This window comes from Micromys minutus (assembly GCF_963924665.1).
Source record: "Micromys minutus genome assembly, chromosome: 24".
NCBI classification, from domain to species: Eukaryota; Metazoa; Chordata; class Mammalia; order Rodentia; family Muridae; genus Micromys; species Micromys minutus.
In genome coordinates this window covers 18689828-18704986 of record NC_137959.1, presented here as the reverse complement: position 1 = coordinate 18704986, position 15159 = coordinate 18689828, and the positions used below count along the sequence as shown (strand labels likewise).

General features: G+C 39.5%; 1 protein-coding gene across 3 annotated transcripts in view; it reads right to left on the bottom strand.

Annotated features, from left to right (window-relative positions):
- RSPRY1 (ring finger and SPRY domain containing 1) overlaps positions 1–14835 on the bottom strand; it is a 45577-nt gene extending 30742 nt beyond the window's left edge. For 2 of the 3 annotated variants that reach the window (XM_080937333.1, XM_080937335.1), the window contains exons 1-2: positions 14472–14835; positions 3558–4059 (exon numbers count right to left, since the gene is read on the bottom strand). In XM_080937333.1, the coding sequence (XP_080793459.1) occupies positions 3558–3907 (350 nt within the window). In that variant the 5' untranslated portion in view covers positions 3908–4059; positions 14472–14835. The remainder of the gene's footprint in view (positions 1–3557; positions 4060–14471) is intronic. The other variant, XM_080937334.1, reaches the window with a different exon arrangement.
- Between the last annotated feature and the right edge of the window lie 324 nt (positions 14836–15159).

The window sequence follows — 15159 nt, the reverse complement described above, 5'->3', positions numbered from 1 at the left end:
TAGACCCTTTGAGTAAGCATGGCATAAAGGCATATATAAAAGTGAGGAAAACCTCAGAAGGAATCTGCAGCTGTATGGTGGCATATGCTTGTAATTGGGCAGTTTAAGAGGCTGAAGCAGGAAGCTCTGACTGTGGCTGCTCCGGCCTACACAATGAGACCTTGTCTCAGAAAAGAGAGGCAAAAGGAGTGTGAAAAAAAAAAAGACCAAACATGTAAAAATAACTAGTATTGAGGTCACTAACAATCTGAGTCACACTACTCAAAATATGCAAATAAGAGAACTTTAAAATAAATATTTTGGAAGGAACACCTATAAGAAGGATCTGAGCTGGGTGGTGGTGGCAGTGTAGGCCTTTAATACTAGCACTTGGGAGGTAGAGGCAGGTAGGTCTCTGAGCTCGAGGCCCGTCTGATCTAGAGAAAGAATTCCAAGACAGCCAGGGCAACACAGAGAAACCCTGACTTGAACAAACAAAAACTAAAATGAAAAGACATGAAAGACGGCGAGGGAGAGGGAGGGGAAGGAGGGGGAGAGGGAGAAGAAGAACCAAGAGGTAAACATGAAAAAACAAAAAACAAAAGAATCCAAATATGCCACAAAGAGAAACTGAATTATATGTGAACAATGGCAGACTCGTGTGGTTTTACACCTCTGTCCTCTAGCATTCAGAAGACTGAGGCAGGAAGAAAATCCTAAGTTTGAGGTCAGCTTAACCTACACGGCCAAGACCCTCTCTCAAAAGGGGTGCAGGGGGCATATACATATAGGGAAAAATATTGAAGAATTCCAATACCAAATACAGAACACTAAAAATATTTTTTAAAATGGCTGAGAAATTTTCAGAACTGAAGAACAAAATACAAAGGATTAAAATTAGATAGCCACAACAAGAAAGCTGGATATAAAGGCATGTAGGAATTGGGTGTTTTATTTCAAAATGAAGTTGGAGAGAACTAAAACCAACAGCATAAAAAACTTCCATAGCACCTTTTTATGGCACTGGGGACCTGCTGCCTTCTCACATCAGCTGTGTTCCTTCTCAAGTAAGCAATCAAGAGACTACAATGAGAAGACTATTTGGTAACTGCCACATTTGCATCTGTAACAGATTCAGATATGATCTTGCTACATACATCCCTTTGTCCTGTCCTTCATAGTTCTGTTGTATTTCATCTTAACAATCTTAAGAACTTTCTAAGTTACAAATTTTCCTTTAGTATCTTCTGAAATCAAGCCACAGGACTGGGGCGATGGCTCTGTGGTTAAAGCAAAGTGTGAGGACCTGAATTTGACTATCCAGAACCCACATTAAAGTCTGGTGCAATAAGGCAAGTCTGCAATCCCACAGCTTCTCCAGTAAGATGAAAGGCAGAGATAGAAGTCCTTGAGTCTGCAGGACAGTTAACCTGGTCCTGGCGGTGAGAACAATAAAAGAGACAGGTCTTAAACAAGATAGAAGGTGAGGACTAACAGCTAAGGTGGTCCTCTGACCACCTCACCCCTATCTATAGCAAACATAGGCAGGTACTCACACACATGACTTCATGTGCACACACACACATACATTTACACATCAAACAACAATAGAAAAAAAACACAATAAAATTAAACTATAAAGCTTAATACTTAATACTCTGGGGGCTAAGACAAAAGAATTCAAGTTCAGGGTCTGCTTGAGTTACATATTAAGGTCAAGGTCAGCAAGGTAACTTAACATTAACAACAAAAAGCAGTGGTGATTAGTTCAATGGTAGGGTACTTGCCTAATATCCACAGGCCCTAGATTTAAACCTCTGGGCCAGAAAAAAAATTACATATGCATGTTTATGAACTGTCTGAATTGCTTTTTCACCTTTAAATATATACATATGTTTTATTTTTCACATTATCATTCCATGAAGACAGGTTTAAGTAAAAGTTACCTTGTTATTCAAGCATATAGATCTTGACAACCCCTACCCTCATCTGTTTTCACTGTATAGCCCCAGCTGTCCTGGAACTCTGTAGACTAGGCTGGCCTCAAATTCACAGAGAACCACCTGCCTCTTCCTCCTGAGTGCTAGGATTAAAGGCACGCAACACCAATACACTGCTTTGTGCCCTTGCCTCTTATGTGAATCATAAGCTTAATTAACAAGGACACTTACAATTTGTAGTATTTGCTTGGAACCTGGAACTAAGGTTTCTTTTCACCTTGCTTCTATAATCTTAAACACTTGCCTTTAAAATACAGCAAAGTCTACTCTGCACCTACTTTTTCAATGTGCTTAATTAATGTTGTCGTTTACTTCCTTATTTGGAAAGAATAATTTTTCATTATAATTCTGTAGGATGAAAAATAACTTTTAAAAGATTCTTCTTTTGTGTGTGTGTTTGTGTGTGTGTGTGTGTGTGTGTGTGTGTGTGTGTGTGTGTGTAAGTTGGACCTGGTAAAGCACTACATGGATATTAGGTAAGTAAGTACTCTAGCCACTGGGAAATATCACTAACGTCCCAAATTATTATTTTTGGAGATCAACAAATAAATACTTCAGTACTGTACAGAATACTCTAAGGCTTTGTTTGTATATTTTAGGTATACAGGAATTCTTTTCTTAGCAGTTTTAAAGAACTAAACAAAACTGTGCTTTTATTAATGTGAATATCAAATACCTATAAATTTTCTGGCAGGGCATTAAGTAAAAAAAAAACTTTATGAAATGACTGTTATTTATTAAGCATTTCTTTCTCTTTTTTAAAAATATAAAGCACCATACTAGACCATTTATACAAATTACACAAGAATAAAAATTCTTATTAAAAAAAGGATTAGAAAAGTACCTTTATGAATGTCATAAAATTAGTAATGAGCCAGAATCTGAATCTAGGTTCATCATGGTCTAAAATTTATGCACTTATTAAATCACCTTAAACTGGACTTTTTCCAGTCTGAACAATACCCTTTAATTTTACAGTCATTCAAGCTGAGATTTTTGTTTTTAGACAAAGCAGGAGAAATAGAACATAGGCCCAGGGGTTCCCTGTCATTTCAACTTACAATTTCCCCAAATGGATCTAACAGACTAAACAAGAAATAATAAAATAGGAGATGTTAAACTCTAGTTGCCCGTTGTCCTTAACTGCCTACAGAAGTCACATGCAGCCATACTCTTGGTAAGACCACTCATCTTGAATATATATATGGTCAGCAGAACAAATAAGCAAACATTGTAATTAATCTTCAAGAAAACATTTCCTTATTGCCTATTTAAGCAAGTTATATAGACTCATTTCATAGTTACTGCACTCCCTCAAAGATATTTTCAATTAGAAAATTAAATCCGAGTTTTCTGTTCAGAAATGTTCAAACTTTTCCAGACAGAAGGAGATGATAGCAAGTAAAAACACCAAACCTTATTTACTCTGCCATCAGAGGAGAAAGAAGTATTCTCTCTTGGCCTATGAGCACAATGCTTGGAAAATATATCCTAAAAGAATGTTAGGAGTCCAAAAGTGGTGGTTCCTGGTAGAACATTTTCCATGACACTGGAGGCGATAGTAAGTCAGATACTTACTTATCTACAAGAGTCCGTATTACAGCTAGTGTGTCCAGCACTAACCCATCCACATTTTGTTTCTTTCTCCTTGGCTCATGAGGTCCTCGGCCTCTCCTTGGAGGCCGAACAGGGTCCCGAGGTTGGCTCCTACTGTCAGCAGTAGGGACTGCACTGTTCTCAGCCTGTTGCTGGTGGGTGTCAACATTGTCTTCTGCTCCACTGTCATCTCGGCAGATGCAGGAATTACCCATAGTAGTAGTGGCACCTGTAGTCCCTAATAGGTGGGCTATGTGCTCCTCAAGAGTCAACAGCAGACCCTGACCAAGGCTTCTGCTTGCTAAGAACACAGCCCAACCAAAGACAATCATTTAGATAGTTTTCAATTTTCCGAGCACTGTTTTCATAATGTGGAGTTGAACTTGCATTCTCTTCAGTTTTAACAATTGAATGCTGGAGAAGGACAAGCAGCTCATTTCCAACATTATCAACCACTGGGGATGCTGGCCATACACTGGCAGTTCTGCAAGAGCAGGAAAGAGAGAGGAAATTAACAGAAGATCTTGACCATTCAATCACTCAGATTGGTGGTGTGGTTTCAATGGCATTCAGATTACAATGAACAATCACTCTTGAATATTCTTCTTTGTTCCCAATGTAAAGATATCTTTGGATAACAGAACTAATAACAACAAGTTGTTTTTAGGTTAAAAAAATGATCATCATGTGTATGATGTGTGTAGGTATGGAAAAGTCCATGCCACACATCATAAGGAGGCCACAGGAAAATGTTCAGAAGTCATTCTCCTATCACGTGGATCCCAGGCACTGAATTCAGGTCACCAGACTTGCACAGAAAGTGCTTCATCTACTAAACCATCTTACCAGCACCAACAACTCCTTTTTATCAGTCATTACATTATAAAGTTGATTGCTAAGCCATATCATTCTAAGCCACAGGAGTTCTAATCAATGTTTTAAAAAACACGAGTGTAGTTCTTATCTCTACAGAAATACATTTGACAAATTTGTGGAACATTTTCAAAGATTCCTTCTGTGATTAAAAAAAATGAATCATGTCCTTTATTTAAACATATGGGATAACTTAATATGTTTCAAATAAAATATCTAATTACAGATGTCTGTTGTTGAAAAAGTTATGCTACTGATATCATAGCTACTGTCTGATAATAAAAGAATGTTTCTCTTAAATAATGGAAACTATACTCCTTTTTAAAGGAGGGTCACTCAAGAATTTACAGAAGTCAAGGCTGGGGAAATGGCTGGTGGGTAAGACCCAAGTTCAAATCTCCAGCACCCACGTATGCGCTTGTAACCCAGCATTGGGAGCCAGATCCTGGTAGATCCCAAGGAGCCAGAGTAGATAAAACGGCCAGCTTCTGGTTCAGTAAAAGATTCTATCTCAAGAAAGTAAAACAGAGAATAGAGAAAGACGTCCCACATTCTGCTCTGGCCTCTATATACCCACAAAGGGAATATGTGTTCATGTGCGCGCATATGCAAACACACACACACACACACACACACACACACACACACAGAGAGAGAGAGAGAGATAGAGAGAGAGAGAGAGAGAGAGAGAGAGAGAGAGAGAGAGAGAGAGAGAATGAGTATTTATAGAAATCATTCAAGTGTTTGTAGACAAAATTTTTCTATTACATAAGCAAGACTGTTTAGAAAACTGTGATGAAAGGTTACATTCTGATTAGTCTGTTGTTACAAAGTTAAGAATAAAATATACTGATTATCTCGCCTGAAAACACTCTAAACACTTTTTGCCAGCACCAGGGCAGGACTAGAAGGATAAAAACAGGGAAGGGACAGTCTCTGCACTCTGTGAGTCCATGGATGGCTTGTCTCATCCCACGCAACGTGTTTGCCATCATAAATGACAGAAACAGCTCTTCAGTGATCGGAACATGTGGTTAGGTTCTGGAAAAAAAGACTTGGAAGTAGGAGACAGAAAAAGGGATGGTAGCTAAAAGTAAAAAAACAAAAAAACCAAAACAACAACAACAACAACAACAACAAAAAATACCAGTGCTTAGTAGATCTTTCTCACCATCTTAATGGTGACAATTTAAACCATCACTCTTAATTACCATTTTGCAGCAAGCTGATAGACAATATGGCATTTGCAAATACACATCTTTGAAGTAAGGCATTTTTATTACATCTGTACATTTAAAAGTTTTCAAAAATTCTATGAGAAAAAGAAAGAGAAGCCAACAAACTTAGTAGATTTCATGTTAAATTAATGAGAGTCTGGTATTCACTGTCTCACTGCCAGAAAACAAACAAACAAACAAAAAACAAAAACACTCTACAAGCCTCTACCCTCAAACCTCACCACAGAGGTTTTGGCCAGCTGGTCTAACCCTCTCTAACAAATGGTTCAGGAATTAGTGAGTCATCTCTTCAAATATTTTCTTGCATTTAGTTATCAAGCATATCACTGATGGTAAGAACTTCCTTTTCCCTGAGAAGACTTCAGGATTATGCTGTTGGGAATGGGGAAGCAGGTTAAATAAGGACAGAAAACAAGTTATCAGATCCAAAATACCAACTACCATGATCTTTACCTCATCATTCCAAAACAGTGTTACAAGATATAGAATGTTCTCTAGCCCTTTAGTGTTCAAGGCTAAACTAAACAGCACACAAGGCCAAATTATATTATTTCAGTGATTTTTCTCTCATTAGAAAATATTTTTGGATTTTCTCTCAATACAGTGTGTCCCAAACAGTAACTTTTGGTATCATCTTTTATTGTCCTCAACCAACCTTTTATGATAAAAACTTTCAAGCAGATAGCAAAAGAACTAATTTACTATAAACAGTGAGTACCATATATAGATCATCTCTCTATATATGCCACTTAGCCTGCAATTCATATTTTGTATTTGCTTCATTACAAATTTGTCTATCATTAGATCCTCACCAAGCCATCTACATCTTAAAAATGTATTTTGAAATTAACCTCATACTGTAATTACTGCCCCCAATAACTTAGCATACCTATTACTAGTTAGATCTCAATGTATTTTAGAAGCTAAATTTATATATCATGCAAACCTGAGTTCTGTCAAATACATATATCAGTGTCTTCAAACTCTGTCAAGGCAGGGTACATTTCCAGCAGGGCACTTTCAGTTACCACGGAAGAGGAAAAAAAGAAATATGGAAAACATTACCCAGAAATAAGTTTCTGCAAATATTCTGTAGGATATCTAAAAAGCATGATTTCTTTATTAATTATTGAGGTTAGATGGAGGAAAACTAAGTATCAAGACTGATTATTTATTACTGTAATAAGATAGGAAATGCAGATATATTTTGCATACATGTCAGGCTGAAACAGAAGGTACCTACAGTTTTTGTTTTTTATTGTTTTGTTTTATTTTATGTGGATTCATGCTTTGCCTGCATGTGTCTGTACCAGAGGTCAGAAGAGAGTTCTAGGTGGCTGTGAGCCACCATGTAGGTACCTGGAAATTGAATCCAGTTTCTCTGAAAGAGTAGCCAATGCTCTTAACCACTGAGCTATCTCTCCAAACCTCCTCTAAAGATTTTTTTTTTTTTTTTTAATTAAGGTCTAAAGCATTTGCTATTTTGTTGGAGGAGAAAAGGAAAAGCTTGAAATAGCCTTTCATCTCCATGGGTCCTGCATACATTAGGGTCCACTAACTATAGATGAAAAAAAAAAAAGATTTCCTTCCTGTTGCTGTGAAAAAATTTTAACTCATAGTTCAGGCTAGTCCATCATAGCAAGGACATCACAGAGCTAGGATCGGGAGGGAATTAGTCATATCACATCAGGAACACACAGCAATGGATGTATAAATCCATGATTAGCTCACCTTCTCCCAAGCCCAGAGAATGGTGCCACCTACTTTTAGGCTGGGTCTTCACACATAATAAAGTTAGCCATGTCCACTGACCCACTTGATCTGGACAATCCCTCATTGACACTGGAGTGATTCTAGATTGTGTCAAACTGACAATTAAAACTACTAACCATCAAATGTGCTAAACATGTACAGGTTGTTCTTGGGTTATTATTCCCTAAACAATACATTATTAACTATTTATGTAGTATTCATGCTTTACTAGGTATTATGGCTTAAAGAACAGAGGAGGAGCATGTAGGTTATATGCAAATATTATGCCATCATATATAAGGAAGCTGAGCATCTATAAATTCTGGTATCGATAAGAGACCTGAGGAACCAATCTCCCTTGCATATCAAAAACTGATTGTGTTTGACTGGAATTTCACTTTACACCCAAAAGGAAAGGTAGTCTTGATGACTACAGTGTCCAGAATTGTGTCAGCAGTAGTGCTGAGCATTTGAGGCTTAGGTTACACAGGGGACTATTATCCCCTAGTCTGTAACCTTCAAATGGCTGGGACAAGCACAGGATGACTTTCCTCGTATGTGCTGAGGTTGGTTTAAGAAAGAACATCTTTGGAGAAAATTAGGTCATGTCTCTGAACTGAAAGAGAACCTGGAAAAATTTTCACCTAAAATGTTGAAAGTTTCTAATCCAATAGTAATAACATTGGTGTCAAAAACTTATAGCAAGAAGTAGATAAGACTATGGCAGAAAGACTGATAGAACACAATCCTGACCTGACCCATTACAAAGGAGAAAAGACAAAAACCATTCAGCATTTGAAACATGAATCAAAAGTAAAACTAGTGCTGGACATAGTGGTGTAACTGGGCATAGAGGTGTAGCTGGGCATAATGGTGCACACTTTTAAGCTCAGCAGTCAAGAGGCAGAGGCACGCAGACCTGAGTTAAAGACCCAACTGGTCCAGGACAGTCAGGGTTACACAGAGAAACTCCGTCTTGAAAAAACAAACCAAACCAAACCAAACCAAAATCTCCCCCCAAACCCAACAACAACCACAAAATAAACAAACAAACAAAGAAACAAAAACCCTGCTACTGGGACAATGACTCTATGGGTTGTGAAAGGATGAAGACTGGACTTCGGATCCTTATCACCCACATAAATGCTGGGCACCCATGGCAGACTACCTGCAATCAATCCCAGCACTTTAGAGGCAGATGGGATCCCACAGCAAGCTGGCCAGCTAGAATAGCTGAATAGATGCACTCTGTGTTCACTGAGACCCTGCCTTAAGCAACTGAGGACAACAATGACAATTTCTGGTCATTCGTGTGCATGTGCAAACACGTGGCAAACACTCGACCAGCTACATGGGAACATATAATACATGCATGCACACACACTACACACATATACACAGGCAAATATATATATATTTGAAATATATAAATATATGAAATAATTAAGATAAAACTTAAGTTTTGATTAGAGCAAGGAATTTTCAGAATAATAGAAATGAAAAGAACCAACCAAACTGTAAATATCCTTTGATGAAGTTTTAAGGATTAAAAAAAAAAAATCTGCTTTATCCCCCAAAAGGAAATTCTAAGAAAGAACTGAGTAAGTGCTAATGATGGCTGCAGAAGAGAAGAGTAAAACAAATAAAATATTCTTGATTACTAACCCCCAGCAGGCCCAATAACAGGAAGCATGTTGCTGTATTATCCAAATACATATAAATTTTAAGGAAAATAACTTTTTCTATTGAAAAAACTCTATGCTATCAAGAAAGGAATCACTGCACAAATGGCAAATTTTTATTTAATAATACCTGTTTAAAACAGCATCTAAAATACCCGATTGTACATGCAGTTGTACACCCAGCAGCTCTAATAGGTGGGGTCATAAATGCCTAGGTAAATTTATTCTAAAATATATAAAACTAGAAAGTTAAAATATTTACAAAACCAAAAATACAAAAAAAAATTGTGATGGTACCATTCAGTAAATATATACCAGGTTCTGAACAAAGATGAAAAAATGTCCCAGTGCTCTTGGCAAAGGGAGCTGGAGTTAGGGATGAAGGATAGCAACAGACAATACACTTAACTCCCTAACAAAGTCTATGGCTAAAACACGAGGGCTTCTAGGAGGCTGTGGGCCTCAATGCTTTCTAGTGGAAAAGGACCCTGATCACGCTGATAAGTCTCTGTATGGCCATATTTTTAGAAGACTGTAAATTACCACAAGGAACTGCACTATAACACCATCTCAAATCTTGGGAGTGCACGGCCAATGGATGGCTCAGCGGGTAAAGGTACTCTCCCACACAAGCCTGGCCACCTGAGTTCAATCCCTGGAAGCCATGAAATGGTGGAAGGAGAAAACAAGTCATTCTCTAATCTCCACACACACGTTCACATCATGCACACAGAACAAGAACAAATTTTTAAAAATTCAGAAACAGAAAGTTATGCCAGGAGGTGGTGGTACAAGCCTTTAATCCCAGCACCCAGGAGGCAGAAACAGGTGGATCTTTGTGAGTTAAGAGTCCAGTTCCAGGAAAGACAGGACTACACAGAGAGACCCTGTCTCAAAAAAACAAAAAACAAAACAAAAATCACAGTGCAAGGCTAACAGAAAGTTTAAAAATTAAACTGATAAAACTAAGGCTAAACAGTAAGTGTAATGAAAACAACAAAGACCAGAAACCACAATGAGGCAATATTGATGCTGTATGCTCCTCCCCCCCATTAAACCCTCTCTGAATCCTGAATCCTGCAGGAATCCATATTGTGTGCCTGATAGGTGAGAAGTTTTGCATTGGTACCAAGTGTCTCAGGACAGACCACCTGAGGGAAAAAAAAGGTACTAGAGACTATAATAAATTAAAAAAAAAATCTGTGAGTGTTCATGTTCATATGTGATTACAGGCATGTCATATGTGCCAGAGAATATTTTGAAGGTCAGGACAACCTTAGGAATTGGCCCTTGTCTCCTATCTTTGAAACAGTCTTTCTCTGTATATCAGACTAGCCAACGTCTGAAGACCCTACCAATTTTGCCTCCCATTTCCCTGTAAGAGTAAACTGGGTTACAGATTCATCCCACTGTACATGGTTTTACATGGGTTATGAGGATCTGAACTCAGATCCTTGGGCGTCTATGAGCAACTACATTTGCCCACTGAATCATCTCCCCTATCCAATTGCAGTAAATCCTAATTGCTTTAGTCTGAGGTGACAAATACAAGATTTTATTAAGCCTTAAAAATTAACTTAGAAAGTTATTAATATGTAGTACACCAGCATCTAACTATGAACAATGATGGAGCAATAAAAACTGAATAAAGGAGTTGTGTTTCCCATGAGGGGGGTGGAGTAGGACTCATATTCTGAGAATACTGTATTCAGGGAACAAAAGAGAGGAAACTTAATTCTTTAGGAGGCAGAAGTAAGAAAAAACCAGCTCTGAAACGTAAACTACAGAGTGATAACACACTTGCTGTGGAAGAAATTTCAGACTTTCTAAACTGAAGTGTACAGGATCCATGAAATTATGCCTGAATATTGTAATTTCAAGCAATAAGGGAGTCCCACACAGAGGTAATTCCTTACCAAAGTCTAGGAGTACACCAATTTCTTTCAATTTAAATATTTTCTAGTTCTCAAAAACTCAGACTAAAAAGGCAGGCAAGCAAGCAATCTGGAGAAGTGGCTCAGTGGTGGAGTGCACTTGCAGAGGACCCAGCGCCCATAGTGAGCAGCTCACCAGTGCTTGTAACTCCAACTCGAGGATAAAATACTCATTCTTTTATCCCACTAAAAGTTATACAAGTTTCCTAAGGGATGTGGCCTTTTTGGCATTCATTACTTCCTGACTATTCTGTTTTTCAATTTTTAACTTTAAATACTGGGGGGAAGGGGAATCCATCCAACTTAATGGCAGATGCCTTTAAAATGCCAAAAGCTTGAAGAAGAGGATGAGGAAGAGAAGGAAAAAGAGGAAGAGGAGGAGGGAGAAGGGAGGAGGGGGAGGAGGAGGAGGCTGAGGCTGAAATTGATTACTGGTTCAGCCAGTCATTTGTGGAGCCTGCTGACTTCCTCCTTCACATTTAGGACCCATAGCAAACATTACATTTTAGAAGGATCTGACCCTAAAATACATAAAAATTTCCACTTAGTGTTTTGTAATGGAGATCCTCATCTTCAAGAATTTCTAATAGGGCTGAAGAAATGGCTCAGTGGTAAAGAGCACCCAAGTTCTGTTCCTAGCACTAATAAGCTCACAACCCCTAAAAACTCCAGATCCAGTGGAAAAACGCCACCTCTAGCTTCAGAAGGTACCTGTACACATGTGCCATAGTCCCCTTCCTACACAGACATAATTAAAATATTGAAAATAAAATCCTTTAAAATTTGTTTTGCTGAAAAGATTTTACAGAATTCCTAATCGTTTGTTAAGCTACACAGATTTTCGAGTATTAAAAAGCTGTATTCTGGGGGATGGAAAGATGGCTCAGAGGTTAAAAGCACTGACTGCTCTTCCAGAGGCTCTGAGTTCAAATCCCAGCAACCACATGGTGGCTCACAACCATCTGTAATGAGATCTGATCTGGTACCCTCTTCTAGTGTATCTGAAGACAGCTACAGTAAACTTATATATAACAAATATATAAAACTTTTTAAAAAAAAGTTGTATTCTAAAACCTTCAAAGTGATTCTCAATCATAAAATCTACTTCACTGGACACCTTTAATTCCAGCACTCTGGAGGCAGAGGTAGGTGATCTGAGTACCAGACCAGCCAGGGTTATATACGGAAACCTTGTCTCAAAAAAACAAAAGCCAATAAAAAAAAAAAAAAAAAAAAAAAAAAAAAAAAAAAAAAACAAACCCTGGGTATAGTACACACCTACACCTCGACCATTTCAGAAAGCTGAGGCAAGAGAACCACAGGTTTCAGGTGTGCTTAGAAATATATAGTAAACTCATATCTCAAAGGAAGAGAAAGAAAGAGTATTTTATTATTAGGGAAAATTTATATAATCCTTGAATACTAGTTTCAACTTGTGAGTTTAAACAGATTGTTGTAAATTCACTTCAGAAACACAGTTTCTATACTAAACTTCCTAACCATACTTCTGAACTGAGAGAGTTGTTTCTCCTCTATTTAGTACAGAAAAACAACACACTATTATATACAATGCTAAGCATTTGTTAAGTATCAAGTTCCCCTTAATACTAAAAGAAGTTATTTTGCTGACAAAGCATAGAAAGTCTACATAGACCATGCTGGGATACTTTCTATAATCAATAGCTTGAAAATACTGAATCTAGAAAAAAAAAATGAAGGGCTTATAAAAACAGCAAAAAGCAGAACTTACAAAGATATTAAAAGGAAGCCCTGGGCACCATGTATCCTGGGAAATCAAGAAGCTCACAAAACTACCACAGAAAATAAAACAAAAGACCAACAAACAATCAGGAAACATAAGATTAAAAAACAGGAAATTCAGGTTAACTTAAAAAAAAAAACCCTACTTAAAAAGAAACCAAACCAAACCAAAACAACAACAACAACAACAACAACAACAACAAAAAACCCCAAACAAACAAGGAAGTCCCTAAAATTTTGGGACATCAGCTGTAACAATGCAGCTCTAACATGTGCCACTAGCCAAAAGTTATTGAAGATAACATACTGACAGAGGTTATTTTATTATTGTAGCCTTGTACTAACAGGGATCTACAGGGTAAGTTATCATCCCAAGAAATGCAAACTCTACATAAAATGAAAACTGAAAAGTGCCTTGTAAGCTATACTCTGGAGGTACCATAAGGCAGAATTTGCAGAAAAAAAAAAAAAAAAAAAAAAAAAAAACCTACAGGCTCATTTACAAAGTACAGTTGAGGGATGCTGCCTAGCTTTCAGTACCTGTGGCCATTCAAAGGCCAAGAAACACATACAAGAAAAGTGAGCCTACATTATTGAGAACAAATGACTTAAAGAAAAACTTCCCCAAGGAAGTGCTAACTCCTACCAGCACTATTAGAAGTGGAAAGTAAATTAAAACTCTGTAAACAAAAACTGGAAACCTCTTCATGTCAAGAAAGCAGGCAGGGTTTAAGACTAACATTTCACTCAGTAATGTATGGTTCGCAGAGCTCTACAGGTAATCAACACCTGTATTTATGTTAATCTTCTAAATCAACAATTTTACAGATTAGAAAATACTTTATTTCTCAACAGCAATCCATTACACTACCTTACTTTCACACACAGTGTTAATTATTTTACAGAACAAACTCTAAGATGTCAAGTCACTTCAAATAAGGAAGGACAAGCAGATGGGTAAGTGAGGAGCCTGGGAGACTGCATGACTCTACTCAGGCAGTAACAGACACTGCCAACTTTAAAAAGTTCAAAGTACATCACTCCAGGGGATGAAACCTCACTCAGACATCTACACAAGACAGAATCTCAAGAGTTTCAGCCCAGCAGCTCTCACTAGGTCTCCTGTAAGAACAGGGAAAGGCAGACAGCGGGCAGGAAGTAATGCCGAATTTAGAGGCTTGCAGGGGGTGCCGCTGGGGGGGATGACTCCCGAGTCCCACTCTGGCGCGAAGGCCAGAGGCAGCAGAATCCTTACTCTGGGACACTTGCTCAGACTCCAGAGTGAGGGAAGAACTGACTATTTCCATTTCCGCTTACTATCCGACCTCGGGCTTTCCAATGGAAAGGACTGACCAGAAAGCTTCCCCTCCCCAAGGGTTTTCACTTAATATTTAGCTCAGGCCTGGACGGTAGGAGAATCCGCTAGGTCTGGCTCCTACCCCCAGCCTCTCTCTAGAACGAATAACTCTCCATAGCCTCTCTCCACCCCAAGACACAACAAGATCATCCCAGGGGAAGTCAGCTTCCCACTGAAAGGCAAACTCCCCAAAAGGAATCCCTGCCCGCGGCGTGCACCCCTCGACCCCTTCGGTTCCAAGGGGCCGGGTCAGCGTTCCTCCACGTCAGGAGCCTCCCCAGAGGGTACTTGCTTCTCACCTTAGCCGCAGACTCCTCGGGAGGGCGACCCCAGGACCTCCTTCAGTCAAGATCCCCTAAAGGGGAACACCCTCTTCCAGGAACCGCTTTCAGGCGCCTCCAGCGCGGGCCTCGGAGGAGAGCGTTCCGTCTGCTTCCCAGGCTCTGACCAACGCCACCCTCTCCAAGACCCCTGCCCGGAGACGGCCACGGCCCCAGTCCAGTCTCTTCGACCCAGACTCCAGCGGCTGTTCCCTTCCCTCACAGGCGTCGCTAGCCCTCAAGCACCCTCCCCGGCCACGTCCCCAAGGGGCTTCCCAGAGCAGCGCGGTCGGGCTGTGGCACTGACTTTCGCTAGCTCCTGGGCCCACCGGAGGGAGGGGACAGCGACAGCGGCGCGACTCCTTTGTGACAGGTCCAAGAGAGCGGTAAAGATGGACGCGAGGACACGGCACTGCCATTACGCGCAGGGCCCACCCCCGCTTCGCACCGCCCGGGCCCTCCCTCAGTCCCCTAGGAAACGCCCCTTCCTCGGTGGCAAGCCCTCTCTCCCAGATAGCCAATCATCGCTCAAGGCTTGTGTCACGTGATTCTGCAGTTCTGCCCGCCACCCTGGAATGAACTGGCTAATCCCCTTGCCGAAGGGTGAACGGTCCAATCAGATCTCTCCATACAGTATTGAAGCACCGGATTTCCACGAGGCGCTAGG